Source organism: Durio zibethinus, chromosome 5 (genome assembly GCF_047325235.1).
Source record: "Durio zibethinus cultivar Kanyao isolate XHJ-2024 chromosome 5, ASM4732523v1, whole genome shotgun sequence".
Classification (NCBI taxonomy): domain Eukaryota; kingdom Viridiplantae; phylum Streptophyta; class Magnoliopsida; order Malvales; family Malvaceae; genus Durio; species Durio zibethinus.
This window is the reverse complement of record NC_143166.1, coordinates 7,860,306-7,881,327: the sequence shown is the minus strand read 5'-3', so window position 1 is coordinate 7,881,327 and position 21,022 is coordinate 7,860,306. Positions and strand designations below refer to the sequence as shown.

The following is a 21,022-nucleotide window of genomic DNA, read 5'->3' as shown; positions in this document are numbered from 1 at the left end:
AGCCAAGACAAATGAAGAAAACGGACAAGGTCTGCAAGATAGAAGACGGGGTGATGAGCGACCAAATCCAAACTATAGCAGCTAAAAAAATAAGAGTTTTCGAATTGGTTTTAATGAATCAATTGAATTAATTTAATTTGATTAATTGATAGGATATAAAATTAATTTTAATTTATTATTAAAAATTTTTCATTTTTGGTTACTTTAATTTTTGAACTGAAATTTTAATTAAAATAGAATAAATAGTACTTGTAATCTTTAAATTTTAAATTAAATTTTATATTGATCTTTAAATTTTAAAAAATTTAAATTTAATTCTCAATTGTTCAAACATGTATCAATATAATTTTTTCGTTTGTTGAACAGTTTAAATTGACAAAAAATTTCGAGTGATATGATATATACTCTTATAAAATTGTATTACTAATAAGATTAATATTCTATTCTTATTTTTAAGCAAAAGAATTCTCGCCCAAACGAGGGAACAAATAATTAGAGAGACAAACAACAAGCAATCAAGCACACATCAAGCCATACACAAATGAAGCAATTCGGCAACAAACATTTAAGTAATTTAGTAACAAATTCAATTAGCCTCCAAACAAAAAATCCATTAAACTCATACCTAAAAATCCACTAGAAATTATTATTAAAAAAACCACCACTCAATCAATTTATAATATCCATTTTAGTAGAAACCCACAATACCAGCAAGAAAACCCAAAATCATCCATATTTATAATCTACAAGTAACTACACCTAATAATTGATTATAAGTTAAATCAGTTTTTAGAAAATCAAGAGTTTCAACCTAAAAAGTAAAATTCATTAAGATTAAACAAAGCCAAACACAAAAAAAGAGGCATTGCAAAAGGAGGGTTTGGTAGTAAAATTTTCCAAAGTTTGATGGTTTGTTTGAGTTTTCCAAACAAAAAAAGAGGGGCTAAATTTGTTAATATTTGGGTTATAGCTGGGTCTCGATCGATGAAGAGGAAAGGATTTGAAGGAAGTTTTCTAGCATAAGCAAAGAGACCAACAATGATCACTGGCGATGTCAATAGTCAACAACGGAAGTGATGGATGGCTTTGTGATGGTAAGCATTGGTTTTTGGGTTAGTACTATTAATATTGATTCGGTTTGATGAAAAAGAAATTTAAAGAGAGGTTAGACAAGAAAAGGAAACTTAGAACGAAAACTAAAAGTTACTAACTTTGAAGTTTTTTACTCCATACGGTGTCATTTAGGGCTAAAGAGAATATGCTACACCCATTCAACCCACATGAAAAAGGCTCATAATAAATCTCTGTTCTTAATTGTAAGGTTAAATGTAATGTCACGCTAGTTTGTCATCAATTTTAGATAATACAGCAGATGAAGGAATTACATTGATACTTGTTTGGATAATTATAACTTAATTAAAATTTTTTAAAATTTAAAAATTAATATAAAATTTGATCCAAAATTTAGGGATCACGTATATTATTTACTCATTAAAATATAATAAAATTTAAATATAAAATTTAAAAATACATGAATTATATCATTTCATTCTATAAGTTATTAAAATTTTAATTTAATAACTTAATACTATGATTTTTAAATATTCTTTTAAATGATTTTTTAAAATTTATTTTAAATATAAAAAATTACAAATTAAAAATATAATTTAAGTAAATATATCTGATTATTTTATTAATTCATAAATTAATTAAATTAAATTTGAATGATTAAATTTTTGAAGTTGATAAATTTAATTTAATTTTAAGTGATTCAACTTAAAATTAACGGGCCTAGTCTAATGGTGGATTTTTAGTTAAAAACCGTTAACTGAATTGTTTATTTGATAGTCCAACTCCCCAAGGTCCAAGAAACCCCTGCCGAACTCTGACACTGAAATTTGTGGAACCAACAGCCACTTTTTTGGAGTGTTAGGTCCGCCTGTAAAACAAGCCACCAACCCGCATGATGCAGCATCAGCAGCAGCACCGGTTCCCTTACTTACCAAACTCTTTAAATATTATTTATTTAAAAAAATAAGATTTATTCCTAATATAAATAAATTATCGAGCACAATTTTTTAATTTATACAAAAAAAATGTTAAAAAAAATCATTAAAAGACCAATGATTTTTATGATTTTAATGCTCCTAATATATAATAGGAAAAAAAAAAAAGACAGGAGAGTCAAAGTAAGGATTCGGTGGCCAAAGCCAAACACAGAAAAACATTTTTTTTATTCCTACTCTTTATTTTCCCTGGGCATCATTTCACAGGGCCAACCATCGAAGTCCCTTCTTCGCCTCCATTTTCTCTGCTCAATCTTAATAAACCCTTTGCATCTTAGATCCGACCAACCTACGTCTCCTAATCCAACGGTCGATATGGCTCTATCGCGCATCGCCTCTTCTTCTTCCCGCTCCTTCAACCTTCTCAAACCCCTCTCGTTTGCCATCTCTCTTCGCCGCTCGATCTCCAACGACACCACTCCCATGACTGTCGAGACTTCCGTCCCTTTCATCTCTCACCAGTGCGAAGTCCCCTCACGCTCAGTCGAGACCAATCCGAAGGAGCTACTTACCTTCTTCCGAGACATGGCGCTGATGCGTCGGATGGAGATCGCCGCCGACTCACTCTACAAGGCCAAACTCATCCGCGGTTTCTGCCACCTATACGACGGCCAAGAAGCTGTCGCCGTCGGTATGGAAGCTGCCATAACCAAAAAGGATTGCATCATAACCGCCTATCGTGACCACTGCACATTCGTCGGTCGCGGTGGGTCTCTGCTGGAAGTTTTCGCGGAGCTGATGGGACGCCAGGCTGGATGTTCTAGAGGCAAAGGAGGTTCGATGCATTTTTACAAGAAGGATTCAAATTTTTACGGTGGTCACGGGATTGTTGGAGCTCAGGTTCCGTTAGGATGTGGCTTGGCGTTTGCGCAAAAGTACTCTAAAGAGGAAACCGTGACCTTTGCTTTGTACGGTGATGGGGCTGCTAATCAAGGACAGTTGTTCGAGGCTTTGAATATCTCTGCGCTTTGGGATCTGCCTGCAATTTTGGTCTGCGAGAATAATCACTGTAAGGAACTTGAATTGGAATGTAATTTTATTGGTTTATTAAATTCACTTGTTTATTTATTCGATGTAAATGTACAGATGGTATGGGGACAGCAGAGTGGAGAGCCGCCAAGAATCCAGCATATTACAAACGTGGGGATTATGTTCCTGGTTTGAAGGTGAGAAATCGTTGGTTTAATAAGTTAATGTTGTTATTATTATTATTATGAATGACTTAGGTAAATGAGGATTTCAATGTTTGCGGTATTTTAAGTGACTATGACCACTAGATATCATAATACTGACTGTTGAAAACTGAAGAGTGATTTGAAACTACTTTCATATTGATGGTTTTGTTCTCATTATCCTTTTACATTAGAACTTAAATGATTCAGTGAAGTTTTAACAACGCAGAATCTCTAGGGCTTTTTACTGCTTATACTATTGGGTTCTTAATATGTAAGTTTGTTTTCTTCTTAGGTTTAGGGTTTGATGCAACAAGAATAAGAAAGGGTGTTCTACTATATCTATAAAGTGAAAACCTTTTGTTCAGCTATAAAAATATAATTTTTGATATAACATTATGTACTTTGAGATAAGGTATGTTTAAAATTCCTTGTTCTAGATGATAGACAATAATGTACCTTTTTACCATACTTTAGTTCTATTTGTCAGGTGGATGGCATGGACGCCCTTGCTGTCAAGCAAGCTTGCAAGTTTGCCAAAGAACGTGCCTTGAAGAATGGACCAATTGTAAGTTTATTCATCCAGTTCTTGACTTTTAATCGTGTTTGTATTCTTGTGCAAGCCATTTTTCATATACTACTTTTCCATTACTTAAAGGTGTGAATCAACCACTTCTGCTTGTTAGAACTTTGATTTTCTTTGTTACACTTACAACTTTTGTAAGATCGTAATATGTGTTTAATTTGTGTTATCTTGCTTACATCTAAAGCTATTAAACAATCAAAACCTCTGTTATGTAATTAATCGCACTCGAAGAATATGCTATTATTATCTGTTTAATTTCAGGGTTAAACAGACTCCATAATTACAGCAAACAAATTTATTCCGCCCTGTGCATGCTTAACATTATAAACTAATTCTATTAGTCACCTCTACGGTTAATACACTCAAAGTAAATGTTATTATTTCTCATCTACAATTTGACCGATAAGATTCATGTTTCATTTAGAAACCTTTCCTGATTAACCGATCTTTAGTTCACAACCTTTGAACAGCAAGCTAGGAAATAAAACTCTTTCTCAGAAATTGTGCTTGCTTCAAACTATTTTTTGCTTATGATACTCGGGCATACATCTTCAAAATTTGGAGTGCTGATAATTCTATCTTGACATATAATGCAACACGAATATTTGTATCATATCCTGAGCCTTAAAATGGGAACAAGGTCACACCTTGAGACTGTATTAGAAAAGTGCTAAAATACAAGAGATCAGCACATAATACAATAGATCTATGCAGGACACTGGTTACATTGTGAGTGGTATGAGTGTGGCTAATGGGTGTCTAACGCGTGTCTAGCACTCTGATACTGCCCCTTTTTAACATAACAGCATGTTTGGATTCTTAATAGAGGAATAGATGAGGGAAATGAAGCAAAAGTATATATAATTTTTTAGTTATTTGGATAGCATTAGAGAGGAAAGGAAAAGTGAAACTAGAAATTTTCTATTTTCCTTTAGTTATTTAGATATTTAGAGAAGTGATTTGGAGAAAAATGAAATTAAATTACAATTGAAGAAATATGATCACTTTTTGGCTACACGTTGGGGCATGTACTTGGAGAGATTTGAAAAGTGGATCAGGTGATAAGTGGGCATCTATAGCTTCTTTTCTTTTCTTTTGGTTATGCAAAGAGGAGAATTTATCCCTTTCTCTTATTTCCATTTCTCTCAATGGTTTTAGTAGTGAGCTGCTTTATCTGAAGTCTTTGTGTGAGGCTGATAAGTAGAATTAGGAAACTGGAAAATCTTTGTTTTGTAGCTATCAAAAGTTTGTAGCTCTACATGCTATTGGAGTTAAAACCTGGAAGCTTAAAGTAATCTATTTAAATTGGTAAGTTTATCCTGAAAAAAGAGTAATCTTTCTATTTTAGCTAGTATGTACATGTACCAATCCCACCCATTTATAGGCTCAAGGAATTTTCTGAAGCACCTTTAACTTATTGATCTCAATTGTCACCCTGAAATTTCAATGAGTCATCTGCTTTTTACCTGCATGTTCGTTCTATATCTGGTTCAAGATGAATACCACTTTAGGTGAGCTGAAACAGGGTAGAGAAACATTGGAAACAAATGCTTGGGAAGTTTTCATGGCTGTAAAGATGCTCGAGATCTTCTTGTCATATGAAAAGGTTCCAAACTTTTATAGAAAAGATGAGCATCTATGTTATGCTACACAAATTTTATGGGACTTGTGAATCTCCAACAGCTTCTTTAATTAGTCCCCAAGGACATTATGGTATGACAATCACTAAGCAGCTGATAAGCTGTTTTTTCTTCTGATATGTGATGAAAAGATGTTTGTGGGGACAATCTATTGGTCTGAGAAAAAGAGCAATATGAGGCACAAGTTTTATGCATACTTTTGGGTTTTCATTGCCATATACGAAGCAAAAGTAACATATTATCCTAAAATCAATTGGAGCTTATAGGATAATCCCTACAACTTACAAGATGCTTCTTGCTACAGGATAAAGTATAGTAGGTGCTTGCTGTGTAGAACTATTCTATGGCTCTCTAATGCGTAATTTACGTGGCATTCCGACCGGGTTTTGTTATTTCAAAGTAAGAAGATTCTATAAATTATCATAAAAAGGATTTTAGGTCCTTTAACTTGCATGGGATTTTGTTTTGGCAAATACTCGCATGGGTTTAATGTGGTGAAAACTATATTCTACTTGATGCCTAAAGATATATGATTCCCAATTTTGTGGGCTTATAAGTAATAATTGCATTGTTATCAATGGAATGATTGCACTTTGCTTTTTATCTGATTGTTTGATGAGAAATGTTTGTTTGCTGGTACATTGTGAAATCTTATACTGTTTTCTATATTTTATTGCATTAATTTACGTTGATTCTTGGTGCTTGTATGCAGATTCTTGAAATGGACACTTATAGGTATCATGGTCACTCCATGTCTGATCCTGGAAGCACCTATCGGACACGTGATGAGATTAGTGGTGTTAGACAGGTTGATACTCAATTCACATTACTTTTCCAAGGACTCATTTGTTAAATGATAGATTTTTTTGTTGTATTTTAATCAAGTTAATACAAAACTGACATTCTAGACGTTATGCTTCTAGGAGCGTGATCCAATTGAAAGAATTAGGAAACTGGTATTGTCTCATGACCTAGCCACTGATAAAGAGTTGAAGGTAATTTACTTAAGTTTCTTTATGTTACTATCAGCACTGTGATGTTGTTAGGAATTTGTTTATGGTAATAAAAATATCAAAATATGGAAAAAAAAAATTTTCAGGACATTGAGAAGGAGGTGAGAAAAGAGGTAGACGATGCAATTGCTCAAGCTAAGGTAAGGAATTTTTTGCTGCTTTCATTTTTATTTTGAAATTCTCTTTCTAAATGATTTTACTGAAGTTTAATTGTCTGATTTTCTTTATTATTATTATTATTATTTTAAAATAGGGTCTAGTTTCTGTATACAGAATGGATGTTCACAGTGTTGATTCTTTTTGCTTTTGTTGATTCCAGGAAAGTCCAATGCCTGAACCCTCTGAACTCTTCACAAATGTGTACGTGAAAGGTTTTGGTGCTGAGGTAGGAATCATTTGCTTTATACCTGGCCCAATGTTCTTCTGTGTGTATTTTTTGTTTTTGGTACATCATTTGGTATGGAGTATGAAGTCATCTTGATAGGATGATGGCAGCTGGCTCTTGCGGTTAGAAATAAGGGAATTGTTCTTTTTCCTCCCTTACTGATACTGATGGGATTTCATGATTTTTTTTTTATAACTGCAGTCATTTGGAGCAGATAGGAAAGAAGTAAGAGCTACACTTCCATAAATTGAGACTCCTGTGGAGTATCTTTTTTTTTTCTCTTCACTTCAGTTTGACTCTTTATCCACCCATCAATCTTGGAAGAAAGAACAATAAAGGAGCAAGGGAAGGTGGCCAGCTCTTCCCAGCTATCTATTTGATTTTGCACTTGTATTTGTTTAGAATACTTTATTTATTCTTCCCCAGTTTATGGGCAGAATTGTTATATTTTAGCTGTTAGTATTTTGGTTGCGCCCGCGTTTTACATTCCCATAATTAAATAGTTTGCTGCTGTGCTCAGCAATGTATGAATAATCTCTTCTGGGCTTTTATGCTTACATTTATCGGTATAAAGTAAGTATCTTGAGGTTTATAATATATATTTATTGATAACTTTGGCTGAAATGTCTTGGGTTGGGTACCTAGTTTGCCAACATTTCCTTCTCTGAGGTGGCGGTTTGGTGGTGGAGGGGTGGGGTGGGGGGGAATATGCGGATGATGACCTCCGATACCACCCGCTTTGGGCTACGCTACCGAGGATGGATATTGTCCTCTTTCTCGTAGGAGAAATTATTATGTAGGGTTTTTTCACGAAAATTAAATCACTTTTCTTTTTTCATGTCATATTTATACCTAGGCACACTTCACAATTTTCATTAACAGGCGTTAACTCGGCCTAACATGAGAAGGGAAAAAAAAAGAGTACGATTTGAGCTAAGAAGAGTACAGATATGTGTGATCGTTGTTGGACTTATTTCTGGGTTTGGAGTTCAGTTCTGTTAATTTCATTTTGTATCCTGCTTTGTAATTGCCTTGCTTGCTGCACACTAAATATTTGTGATTTTGCCTGACAATTGGTAAAAGAAATTAACTTTGAAGCAGTTTTTCATTTATAAGTTGAAAGAAGGGATAATACTTTTTTTTTTTTTTTTTTGGGCAAAACAATTGGTGTCCTGTTATCATAATCATTTTCTATAGAGCAATATTCTCCGTGAAAAAGAAAAAAAAAAAATCCAACACTAACTGATTCCCAAAGAATTGATCAAATTCTGGTCGAGCCAAGTCCTCCAGTTCATCTAAGAGTAGAATCCAAGTTCTTAACTTCCAAAGCACGAGGAGTAATAACTTTTTGAAGTATGAATTGGGAAATTTTATTGCCATGCTTCACTTGGAAATCAAATGATTAAGTCCTCTATAATCGGCATCGATCACCCCAGCCCAATATCTGTTGAATTCTTTAATGCCAATCCAGATCTTGGACAATACTGTAATGCAATATTATCGATTCTCTGTAGAATTGTCTTTTCCGGGTATAAACCCAACTTTTTATTTTAATTTATTATTTATTTTTCTGTTAACCGTGAGTTAATGTTCATGAATGTGGTTTCTAAAGTTTATCTTGATATAATGTAATCAGTTTTTGTTGAGCCTATGACAGACATGGTGATATGTCTCCTGAATTGGTGGGGAGTCATTGGCACGGGGTCCTCGTTAGGACCAAAATGGCACTGGCGTGGCACCGGAATAGAACAAGCAATGGTTGTTTCCCCTTTTTTTTGTGTGTGAAAAAAGAAAAGGTGTGGTGGGGGTTAAATTTTGCCCCAACAGTGCTCTTTTTTTTTTTTATATAAAGAAGTTATGTTTGAATTAATATTTGAGGAAGAGCATTTATCTTTATGTTGAACACAAATATTTTGCATTTTCCTGGACAGTTTAGCAATCGAAAAATTCCTAGTTCAATCCCTGGCGTTGGAGAAAACAACAATTGAGGGAACGGATAAAAAGACATGAGAATGTGGGTAAGAGAGCGTGACCTTAGTTAATGACAACACATCAAGTTATGAAGGATGTGGAGGAGCTGGTACTGGTAGCCATTATTATCCTAGGAAAATACAAAAGGGAAAAGAGAATCCTTTTACCAAAACCTTTCAATGTTGAAATCCATTTTTGTGGCTCTACTATTACATTTTCAAGGAGGAAAAACTGCCCTCTTGTTTACTCAACTTCAAACTTCGTATATAATTGATAAAATTGCAGGAGAAAGATGGGAAATTATTTATTTGACTGTGGCTTAACGGTAGCATAATCATATGTTCTACAATGAAATAATAGTGCTACAAATTCATGTGAAGAGCAGCAGCAAGAAACTCGCCTGTTTCACGGGCGAGCTGAAATTGTCACAATTGCCCTTACTTTTATCATTCAATCGACTCTCCAATCTTTGCTGTTATACGTACTCTTCCATCCCCGTTTCATGGGACCAACCAAGGCGAACAAGAGATCCCACCGACTCAACCACTAACTACGATTAGTTAAATTTGATAATTTTTAATATAATATAATAATATAATATAAAAATATTTTAAAAATATAAAAATAATATTATTTAAAATTTTAATAAAAATAATAAATTAATTTATCAAAAACAAAAATTATATATATACAAATTATCTACTTATGTCAACTATACACTTCAACTGTTCTGGCTTCTATCAGAATTTCGGAGTATCCAATGCCAAATATAATTAATTTAGAAAAAAAAAAAAATACACCTACTTTCTCAACTTCCCCATCTTCCAATGATCAGTTAATCACCTTAGGCCATCAGATTTTAGCCTAGATTTACATGCTCTCTGGCAGGCAATGCATAACGCCGTTATTTATATGGAAACTTTTGAGAGGAATTGCTGTAGTTTAGTGTTATATTCAGCAAGTAGAGAATTAAAATTCTTGTTGGGGGATTGGAACTTTTAATTGCTTACCAAACGAGGTCTTGATCAAATAAACTCGAGCATTTTTATTTACAACTTGGGTTGGTGGCCTGGCCTGGTGCCTCTTGTACTCTACACTCGAAATTTCCAACTTCGGGTTCACTAACCACTTCTATTTTAATAATATTTATCTTTACCTTTCGTTACCTGTTCAAAATTAAAAAAATATATATTTGAAGTGTCCCTTCAAAACATGAAACGTCACCGACCAACCAACAAAACCCTTTTTTTTTTTTTTTTTTCTAGTTTCATTTTCCTTTCAGTCAAATGCAATGAATGCTAAGTTCTGTTACATAATTGGACCATGCCTCGAAAATGCAAGGAAATTTGTTACTCTCGGTTTTTTTTCTTTATGGTCGGTTCATTTTATTTTCCAACTCAAAGACTTTGTATTTTAATAGGAGGGTAGAAATGAATTAAATATAAATAAATGAATATATATTTATGATTTATTCGTTTATTTTTATAATTGGTTGAAATTATTTTGTATTCAATAAAAAAAAATTACTTTATTCATTTAAGTTTGATTTGTTTAAATGGTATGATATTTGTATTTGATATGTGTTTAGCTCGATTAAATTAAATAAATTTATTTATGAATATTAAACGAATATATTTATAAATATATAAATGAATATATTTATAAATATATAAATAAATATATTCATGAATAATAAACACATCATAACTAAATAAATTTAAATGAATAAACCTTAAATGAACATAAACTAACCTAAAAATAAGATTGGATAAAGGAGACAAATATAATTTTATTTTTATTATCATTACTTAACAACAAAAAAAAATTTAAATGAATATAAACGAACCCAGAATAGATGACCTTTAAAAAATTCTTAAACGAATTTGTTCATGAATATAAAATAAACAAACTTTTATTTGTATTCAATTTGTTTAATAAATGAACATAAAATTATCATTCAAAATCATTTGTTAAGCTCAATAAATGAATAAAAACTAAACATATTATCAAACGGATCATTGAAATTTGTTCACTTACACCACTAGTTTTTGGGTTATTGGTTAAATTACCATTGAGAGCATGAAATGTTAGTTTATAGTGTAATAATTTATGCTTCTTAACCTATGAAAAGTGAAGTTTTTAAGTACTTTTAACAATTTATGTATATATTTTTATTTAATTTGTATTAAATACATATAAAACATAAATATTATCTAGTAATAATTCATATGGATACATCAAATATAAAACATATATTTTGCCAAATGTAACTTATATATTATTTTCAAACTATGTTGTTTTTGTGTCTCTTTTCATATCATATCTTGTATCCTATTTGTTAGAGTAATTGCCCACAATGGGTGAGTTAATTCAAAAAATAATTGCCTTTGGGCAGTCATAGTTTGTGTTTTAAAAACACCAGTTTTTTCTTAAGATATAAACTGCCTTTGGGCTAACTATGCTTGTGTTTTAAAACACCATAGAAATGCCACCCATCTCCTAATATAAAAGAGAATGGCAGTTGGCCAAAAACAATAGAAAAGTGAAAAAAAGGTTTTTCACAAAGAAATAAAAATAAAAGGAGATAGACTAATCGGGCAGACATCGTATAACTTTCAAGATGAATTCTTATTTCGGTGAATTGAAGGACTTACATTGTGGATATGAACAATTTTCATATTGTGGTTTTGTTCAATGACCAACAATTCAAGTCAGGCTTTTGCTTCTGATTCTACTTAAAAAATAAGTATATATAATTATATTCATATATATATATATATCTTGCATGTACTTTATCTTACATTAGTTTAAAAGCGAGGTTGGCTTGTGTTCTGATTCGTTTGTATGTTCTTTATAATTGAAAATATAATATGTTCTTGCATGATTGCAAACATCCATAGGAGTTGACATAATTTTTATGTTTCTAATATAATTAATGTTGTAATAATTCTTGGAATAAAAAAAAAGAAGAGAAAATGCCATTGATGTTTTGCCATTTTGGATCAATTTTTTTTAGTTTTTAGATAAGGCATCCAAATACCTTATGCAAAATTTCAAAAAAAAAAAGAATTATTTTTTAATAAAAAGCAAGCATTCAAATGCTTTATCCAGAGCATTCAAATTCCCTTTATTTTTTAAAAAAATTAAAAAAAATTGATTTTATCTTTAATTGACTTTAGGATGTCAGATTACACAAGAATGATTGACATGACTTTTAATCACTTTTTTTTTTACTTGTGTTGACTCATGAATTCATGATTTTTTTTTTATATTTTGTTATAAAAAATCGTGACTATTTTTGTGAGGACTTCCATTGTTATGAGGACACATGCATAATTTCTAAAAGCTATAAGGCTGACGGTGGAATTGATGCAATACTGAATAGATCTAAATGATGATATTGATAGGCATATCATCAAGGTCAATGGCATGATCCAAAAATTGATCTAGCATGGCTGTATTACAATAGGAATGATCAAATCAAATATGAAATGTTGATGGGTACACTTTTGACTCTTTGACAAAAGAATCTTTTTCAAGATATTTGAACGTTTTAGAGAGTTATCCTAAGTATAAAACATTAATTAAAGATTTTGTGAAAGAATACGTGAGAATGGACGCAAAGAAGGTGTGACCCTCTTAGTCTGCCCAAGTCTCCATAATGGGAAATACAAAATTCATAGACCTTTATAAATGGGCAATATGAATGCAAAACTATTAGAAGAATTTCTAAGATCTATCCTTATCCTTAGACATTTCACTCAAAATGATTAGGAACATGTTTAGTTAACATTTAGTATGTATATATATATGTATATATATATTTAATAAGTTTATGGATTCGAACTATGTTTTGTAAGACTTGCATGTGTGAAATCAATGTATATGTTATTGATTATATGTTGGTAACCTTATGATTAGTGAAAGTGCTAAGATAAATGATTTGTTCTATCTTAAAATGATTGATTTTGCATAATAAAATAAAGTGATAATAAAATACATTAAAAAATAAAATTTGATTACAAACATAATGACATTTTGGTTTCATTTTTATGTGAATGATTATCACTGTTTTATTTGTGACATTGTGGTAGAATGAAAAGTGTGCAATGCTAGGCATTAATTAGTGCATATATCTCTTGAATATCGAATTATACTTTAAAATGGCTTTTGCTTCTAAGAACATTATTGTTGAGTTAAACAATGGTGAAAAGTTGAATGGGGACAATTATAAGATTTAGAGTATGAAAATCTAGTATGTATTTAAAAAATAAGAGGTTTTTAATGTTTTGAATAATGTCCTTGATGAGCCTAAAGAAGGGAATATGACTCAACATGGGAGGGCCTAGAAAAAACAAAGAGTTAATAACATTTGTGGTCCTTAAACTTTGGGTCAGATTCTATATTGATCTTTAAACTTTAAAAAGTTCTAATTCAGTCTTTAATTGCCTAAATGTGTGTCAATGTAGTCCTTCAATTTGTTGGACTATTTAAATTGATGGTAAATTTTACATGGCATGATAGATAATCTTTCAAACTTATATTACATGAAACTTTTTTATTGTTTGAATAGAGTACTTGGAATTTTTTAATGATTTTTAAACAAATCATAAAATAAAGGCAAAAGACTAAAAAATTAAACTTTGACCACCCATCATCCATTTGCCATTAAAACCTTCATTGAGCTTGAAACAGAGTCTGATTTAAACCTCTCCAAAGACCCACATCTCTCTACTCTTTTTCAATACCTTGCTGACCTCAAAACCCTCGTGGTTATGGCCTCAGAAGTTTCTTGACTTGTTGAGTCTCGACTCATTTCATCTCTTGTGTCATTGGTTCAATTGAGTATAAGATTCAAGCCTAGATTGATTGTGAGAGCATTGAGAGCTTGATAAAGGGTTTGAAAGAGCCATTGGAAAAAAAAGATGAGTTGGTTCGATTATTGGCTCAACTCGAAGATCGAGTCTCATAAGGGTTTAATTGCTAGTTATAGAATTTAATCATAAAATTGAAAGCCCTTTTGGTTTTATAGTTGATCCTTTGAGACTTGAATTGTACAAAATGGATCCGAGAAGATGTAGCATTTTGTATAGCCGCCTATTACTTGAAAGTTTTGTGTGAACTTATTAAGTTTACTAAATCTACCTTTGTAAATGAAATTGTTAGTAGTGGGGAAATTTTTTAAATTTTAACTTTGTTGAAATCTAAGGATTTGGACATGAAAGTTTTGGCTTTTGATTGCATTCTTGAAATTGGTTACTTTAGACACAAAAAAGCTGTAGAAGCACTACTTAGAAAATGAGAAGAGTTGGGAGAAGAAACTTATGGCTTTTGATAAGGATTTAGACATGAAAGTTTTGGCATTTGATAAAGAAACTTATGGAGTTGCAAAGGTCAGAGCTTGTTGGGGATTTGATTGAGATGGGAAAGTTTGGTGATGAAAATGAGAAGGGTGGAGAGACGAAAAAAGAAAGGAGAAAAAATAAGTTTTGGTTTTCCTTCATGTAATCTGTTTACAAGTTTTGGTTTTCCTATATGTAATCTGTTTAAACTTTTCAAAAATTTCATGTAATACAAGTTTAAAAAATTATGTGTCATGCCACGTAGGATTTACCATTAATTTAGATGGTCCAGTAGATGAAAAGACCACATTGAAACATGTTTGGGTAATTGAAAACTTAATTAGAACTTTTCAAAGTTTAAGGATAAATATAAAATTTGACCCAAAGTTTAGGAATTATGTGTGCTATTAACTAAAAAAAAAACTCTAATGCACGCATTATGTTGCTTAACAGTTTGAAGATGATATTATGTGTGAGTTCTGGTATCATGGAATAACCAAAGAGATATGGAGTGTTCTAAAAGCAAAGTTTAGTGCAATTTTAGTTATCAAATTGAGACAGCTTGCTATCAAGTTTGACACATACAAGAAGTGGCCTAATCATAATATGTGATAATATGTGAGAAAGATGCCAAATATGATAAATGAGTTGAAGGAGGCTGGCCACAATCTAACAGATGAATAACACATTCAAGCTATTATTCATTCTTGGTCATACAATTGAGAGTTCATAAAGGTGCACCTTACCCACATTGAGAGTATAAGACTCTTGAAGGTGTTTCCTATCATTTTCAACTAGAAGAAGATCAAATGATTATTTAAGCCTAGTATTTGTGCTTATATGGCATCATTTAATTTAAAAAAAGCTTCAGGCTTTAAGTGCAAGCCATATGGTGAGAACAAGGAAAAAATCCTAAGAGGCTAAAAAGTGGTCAAATTGGCAAAAACAAAGTCTCAAAACTCATCCTAAGAAGAATAAATTAAGAGTTCAGTGCTTTAGCTATGGCAAAGTGGGTCACTTTATGCATGAATATAATGAGACAAAAAAGGTACAAACCTTTAAAGCTTTTTTACTTAATGCTAAAAGTACTATATTTGTTTCTAGTACTATTATGATAATTGAATCACATCCTCGTGGATTGTAGCTCAAGAGCCACAAAACATACATCACAAGATAAAAATGCATTCATGGATTTTTGTTGGATTTCACGTGAAACAAAATGGATTTGTGTAGGAAACAATTCACAGATTAAAGTAAAGGAAATTGGCATTTGCAAGCTATGCATGTGTGGTGGAAAAATTTTTGTCTTATATGATGTACTTTTTACTCTTGACATTCAATAAAATTTAGTTTCTGTCACTGTTCTTCTTAGTTTAGGATTTGTTTTGAATTTCAATAGTATTGGTTTAAGTTTGTATTTGGATATAACTTATTATGGATCTAGATATTTGTTAAGTGATCATATTATGTTAGATATTGTTCTATATGGTAATTTAAGCTTTTCCCTTATGATTGATTCTTATATGAATGTTGATGTGACTATCTGGAGTGTTAGGCTTGACCATATAGGTCAACAAAGAATGGATAGATTAGCAAAAGAGTGATTATTAAGCCCTATTGAGAAAGTTAATTTACCATTATGTGAAAATTATCTAGTAGGAAAAATGATAAGAAAACCATTTGGTAAAGGAGCTAGAGCTGAAGTTCTTTTGTAGTTGATATCTTTTAATAGTTATGGCTTGATAAATGTTAGGTTATAGAAATGAGGTTAGTATTTCATCACGTTCATTGATGATTTTACACATTTTGATTTCGTCTATTTGATTTCTCACAAGTTTGAAGCATTAGAGTGCTTTAGAAAGTATGTGACTTTGATAGATAATCAATTAGACAAAAATATTAAGGCGTTAAAAACGGTTCAAAGACATGAGTATTTGTTTGATCAATTTAGACAATCATGTGATGAAAAAGATATTAATAGGTAATTGACCATTCTAAGGACTCTATAATAAAATGGTGTTGCAGAGAGAAAAAATAAAACTTTTCTGAAAATGGTGAGGTTTATGATGGCCTAAATAAATTTACCAATCACCTTTTTTGGGGTGCTTCATTATTACTTGTTGTCTACATACTTAATAGAGTACCTTTTAAGTCAGTTACATCCACCCTTTATGAATTATGGATTGAGAGAAAACCTGATTTGAGTAATTTAAGACTTTAGGGTTGTGATGCCTATGTATATGAGACCACTCATCCACATAGCAAGCTAGGTCCTCGAGGTAAAAAAATGTATATTTGTAAGATACTTTGAGCATTTAAAGGGATAGGTGTTCATAGGTGAATATTCAATTAGGAGTGTAACTGAATTTGAATTTTTGATGCCATTTTTTTAAAAAGTGAATTTCCAAATAGAGGTGACATAGATCAAGAAATGTCTCTTTACGAGATTGAAGAAGCAAATGATTTGTTAGTTCTAAATCAATTAATGTATGTTCTTAACTAAGAACTAATAGTATCTTATCCAAGTGGGAGCATGACTAAAGATGATGAATTTGGTTAATTAGTCTCTTAAAAATCATAAGTAAGGTGAAGTAATTATAGAAATATTCTTCGATATCATTTTGACATAGAAAGGGAAGCATTCTTGATTACCTTACAAGATGAGAAGAGTCAAGAAATGTTAAAGATATTATCTCATTTTCTACAAATGAAAAGTGGATGAAAGCAATGGAAAAAGAGATAAATTCTATGAGATCAAATTGTGTTTAGAAATTGGTTAATCTTTCTAAAAGAAGCAAAGTGATTAGGGATAAATGGATTCTTAAGAATAAGCATAAGTTAGATGGGATAACTGAAAGATATAAGGTTCATCTAGTAGTAAAAGGGTATACTCAACAAGAGAAAATTGATTATGAAGAAAGTTTCTCTCATATTGTGAGATTACCTTGATACACTTGATACTTGCCATTAAAGACAGTTTAGATTTAGAATTACATCAAATGGATATGAAAACTACCTTTTTAAATAAAGGATTAGAGGAGGAAATCTATAAGAATAACTTATAGGTTTCATTGACAAAGGTCAAGAACATAAAGTGTGCAAGCTATTATAATCAATTTACTATTTTAATCAATCTTCTAGGTAGTGGTATATTAGATTTCATCAAGCGATAATTTCATATGATTTTATCATGATTGATGAGGACTATTGTGTGTATGACAAAAGAGACAAAGATAAATTTTTGATTTTGTCACTTTATGTGGACGATATATTGTTGGTTGGTAATGACAAGGAGTATAATATTGAGGTGTAAATTTGGTTGTCCTTAAATTTTGAAATGAAGAACATAGGCAGAGCAACTTACATACTTGGTGTAAAAATTATTAAAGATTGTTTCAAGAAGTTGTTAGCTCTTTCACAAAACCAATACGTTAAGAAATTTCTTAAATGATTCAATATGTAAAACTGCAAGCTAATAGATACTCTTATAACGAAAAGCAAAAGCCTTAGCTAGAGAATTTGTCCTAAGACTCCATAATCCAATCAAAGTCAACCTTATTGGAAAGTCATTAAAATGATATTGAGATATCTAAAAGGCACTATGGATTATTCATTGTGCTATCGAGAAAATGATTTGCATTTGGTCAGCTATATAGATGTTGATTGAGAAAGAGATTTAAATGAAAAAAAATCTACCTCTGGCCATGTTTTCTTATTTAATAGTAGGGTTATTTCATGGAGCAGTAAGAAGCATATTTGTATAGCACTATCCATAATGGAAGCTAAATTTATAGCATTTTCAGTGAAAATGTAATAGGATATTTGGCTTAAAAGATTTTTAAATCATTTGGAATTTAAGAAGTATGAGTCCAACCTAGTGTTGGTGAATTAAGATAGTCAAGCTGCAACCACATTAACAAACGATCTTAAATATTATTTTAAAACCAAACATATAGATACCAAGTATAACCACGTGAGAGACATGGTTGCACAAAAAAAAGTCAACATGCAGTACATTTTTACACATAAGATGATTGTAGATCCATTTACTAAGCCTATTCTTAGAGATGTATTTAATAGTCACATTAGATCTCCAGGATTGCATAGATGTTGATGTACATGTATTGATTGAACAATTTTATATGAATAATGTATGATATTTTCCTATTTGAGTTGACTTATATTGAATATAATTAATGCCATTAAAGTTTAGTACTTTGTTTTAATATGCATGCACACATATATATGTATATGTAATATATGATATGATTCAAAAAGTATATCAGACAGATGATTAGTCTTTTCATATAGGTAATCACCTCAATGATTTGACACCATGGAGATGAGGTTTTTTTTTTTAAGTTATGGATCAAGAGCCTAAGTTTAAAATAGAATCACCTTGGTAAAGAATCAAGATGAGGTCACTCAATGTTGAGATTTGTGACCTAAAGTGAATAAACCTACAATTCACTTAGTCTGTTTTAACATGCCAAGTGAAAATCTTATTAATTATATGAAATCAAGTAGAGTTGTAGACTCAAGTTAGATATTAGGAATATTTGAACTGTCACTTGTATGTTATTGATATATATATGATAAAAAAACATACGTTCTTCAAGAAAATGAGAGTAATATCATAGCATATGTTTCATGCCATATGTGCATTATTCAACCAACAAGGGTAACAAAAGAATGGATCTCTGATTTTTGTTATGTAAGACCTTTAAGATCAAAAATCTCATTTTTAGTACCCTCAAGGACTTTTTGCTATTTCTTAAAGTTTTAGTTCAATGTTAGCTATCTTGGATTATTGCCATGAATGATGGGACATATCTAGATAGTGGTTGAATTAAAATGGAGAGATTCTAGAAGAAAGAAAGATCATTATGGTGTCACATTTGATTGTATTCACAGGTCTAACAATTATATTTAAAACATCAAACATAATTATGAATGCACAGTATGTCATGCAGTATGATAAAAGAGAAATTGTGAGAAACTTGAAATGTGACTGAATAGGTTTAGGTGTTGTATACTTACCTTACTTGTACTTAAGAGTTACTATACATACCTAACAGTTGTATAAGTGACTAAATGTGATTATGAGCTAGTATATGCACCTAATAGTTGTATAGCAATTGAGCTTTTGAAGTATGTTGATCGCATGGTTTATTTCCTTATTTGAACCTAATGTAAAGAAAAAAGAAAAAGTTCTCGAAATCATGAGAGTTTGACACCCAATAAATATGAGTGGGAGATGTTGGAGTAACAACCCACAATGGGTGAGTTAATTTAAGAAATAAACTACTTTTGGGCAATCAATGTTTGTATTTTAAAAACACTAATTTTTTTTTTAAGATATAAACTATTTTTGGGCATTAATGCTTGTGTTTTAAAACGCTATAGACATGCCACCCATCTCTTAATATAAAAGAGATGGCATTCAGCCAAAAATAATAAAAAAGTGAAGTAAAAGGTTTCTTAAAAAAATAAAAATAAAAGAAGAGAGAGTAATCGGGTAAGTATCGTATAACTCTTAAAATGAATTCTTACTTCAGTGTATTAAAGGACTTACATTATGGATATGAAGAATTTTTGTATTGTAATTTTGTTCAATAACTAGTAATTTAAGTCAGGCTTTTGTTTTTGCTTCCCCTTAACAAATATATATGATTATATGATTATATATTATTATATTCGTGTATATATATATCTTGCATGTACTTTATCTTACACTATTTAAAATTATTAGGTTTATTTCTAGACTAATTTTAGTTTTAAATATGAATCAATAGAGATACAATGAAAGTTGGGGGTCAAATTTTGCCAAAGGTTTTTATGCTATGCCAAAATTAGATGATTAATCCATATACTATAATTCATACAAGTTTAGTCATTGTATTATTTTAATTTAATAATCTCAATCCAATTGTTAATGTTGCCAAATTTTCTTCATTAAAATTACTGATATGGCTTGTGGATACCTACTTTTATCCAAGCATGTTCTAGTTAATTTTGATTAAGGGTGAGAAAAAATAAAAAAAACCAAAAATTGATTCAAAATTGTAATGTCCGGTTTAGTTCGGATCAATTTTTTTCTTATTCAATTTGGATTAAGTTCGATATTAAATGTATGTATTAAGTTCAAATCAGATTTTGAATCAAAAAGTGAAAAACAAAAAAAATCAAATTATATGTTTTTATTAGTTTTTATATATTTTTTAATTTTTATAAAATAAAATTTTATACTTAAATCTATTTAATTATATTAAAAATTATATTAAATAATATATAAAAGACAAATTTAAAAATTTAAAATCAATGAACCGAACCAAATTAAACTAACAGAATTCAATTTGGATCGAATATTAAAAATGATTAATTCTATGCATTATTCGAAAATATAGAACCAAATCCAATTCGAATCGTTATCACCCCTAATTTTGATACTTTAAAATCAAGACTCGAGGTCTTTTCTAAAAAGTTTTATGCTTTACAAGTATTCCTAATCTTTTGAATAAGTTGATTTTAGACTTGACAATAAAAAAGATGGTGAAAGTCAAAGTAAAGTCAAGCCAACTCTAAAGTTAACTTAGTCAAATTTAGTTAAACTTACACTTTTGAGATAAAAAATCAAGGAGAAAGTTTTGAAATTGTTGAAACCAGGACAGATGACTAATGAATATGATAAAACTTTAAGAAAACTTTTAATCAAAATTTTTTGTCAAATTAGGTTGAAAAAGTCAAATCTAGGCTGATTCTGATAAAATTTAGTTAAATCTGGGTCAATTTGGTCAAACTTAACCAAACCATGGTATTTTGAAAGAGCTTAATTGTAAAACTTTGG

The 21,022-nt window shown here is 30.7% G+C and overlaps 1 protein-coding gene and 1 pseudogene across 1 annotated transcript; both read left to right on the top strand.

Moving 5' to 3' along the window:
- Window positions 1–2,181: 2,181 nt before the first annotated feature.
- LOC111282442 (pyruvate dehydrogenase E1 component subunit alpha-1, mitochondrial) lies at window positions 2,182–7,474 on the top strand. The gene is made up of 8 exons (XM_022870519.2): window positions 2,182–3,075; window positions 3,153–3,232; window positions 3,729–3,806; window positions 6,177–6,272; window positions 6,388–6,459; window positions 6,564–6,617; window positions 6,797–6,862; window positions 7,064–7,474. Exons 1-8 carry the CDS (start codon window positions 2,382–2,384, stop codon window positions 7,106–7,108), a joined length of 1,185 nt encoding a protein of 394 aa, XP_022726254.1. The 5' UTR covers window positions 2,182–2,381; the 3' UTR covers window positions 7,109–7,474.
- A 6,014-nt stretch (window positions 7,475–13,488) lies between these two features.
- LOC149518730 (uncharacterized) lies at window positions 13,489–14,341 on the top strand (annotated as a pseudogene).
- The last annotated feature ends 6,681 nt before the right edge of the window (window positions 14,342–21,022 follow it).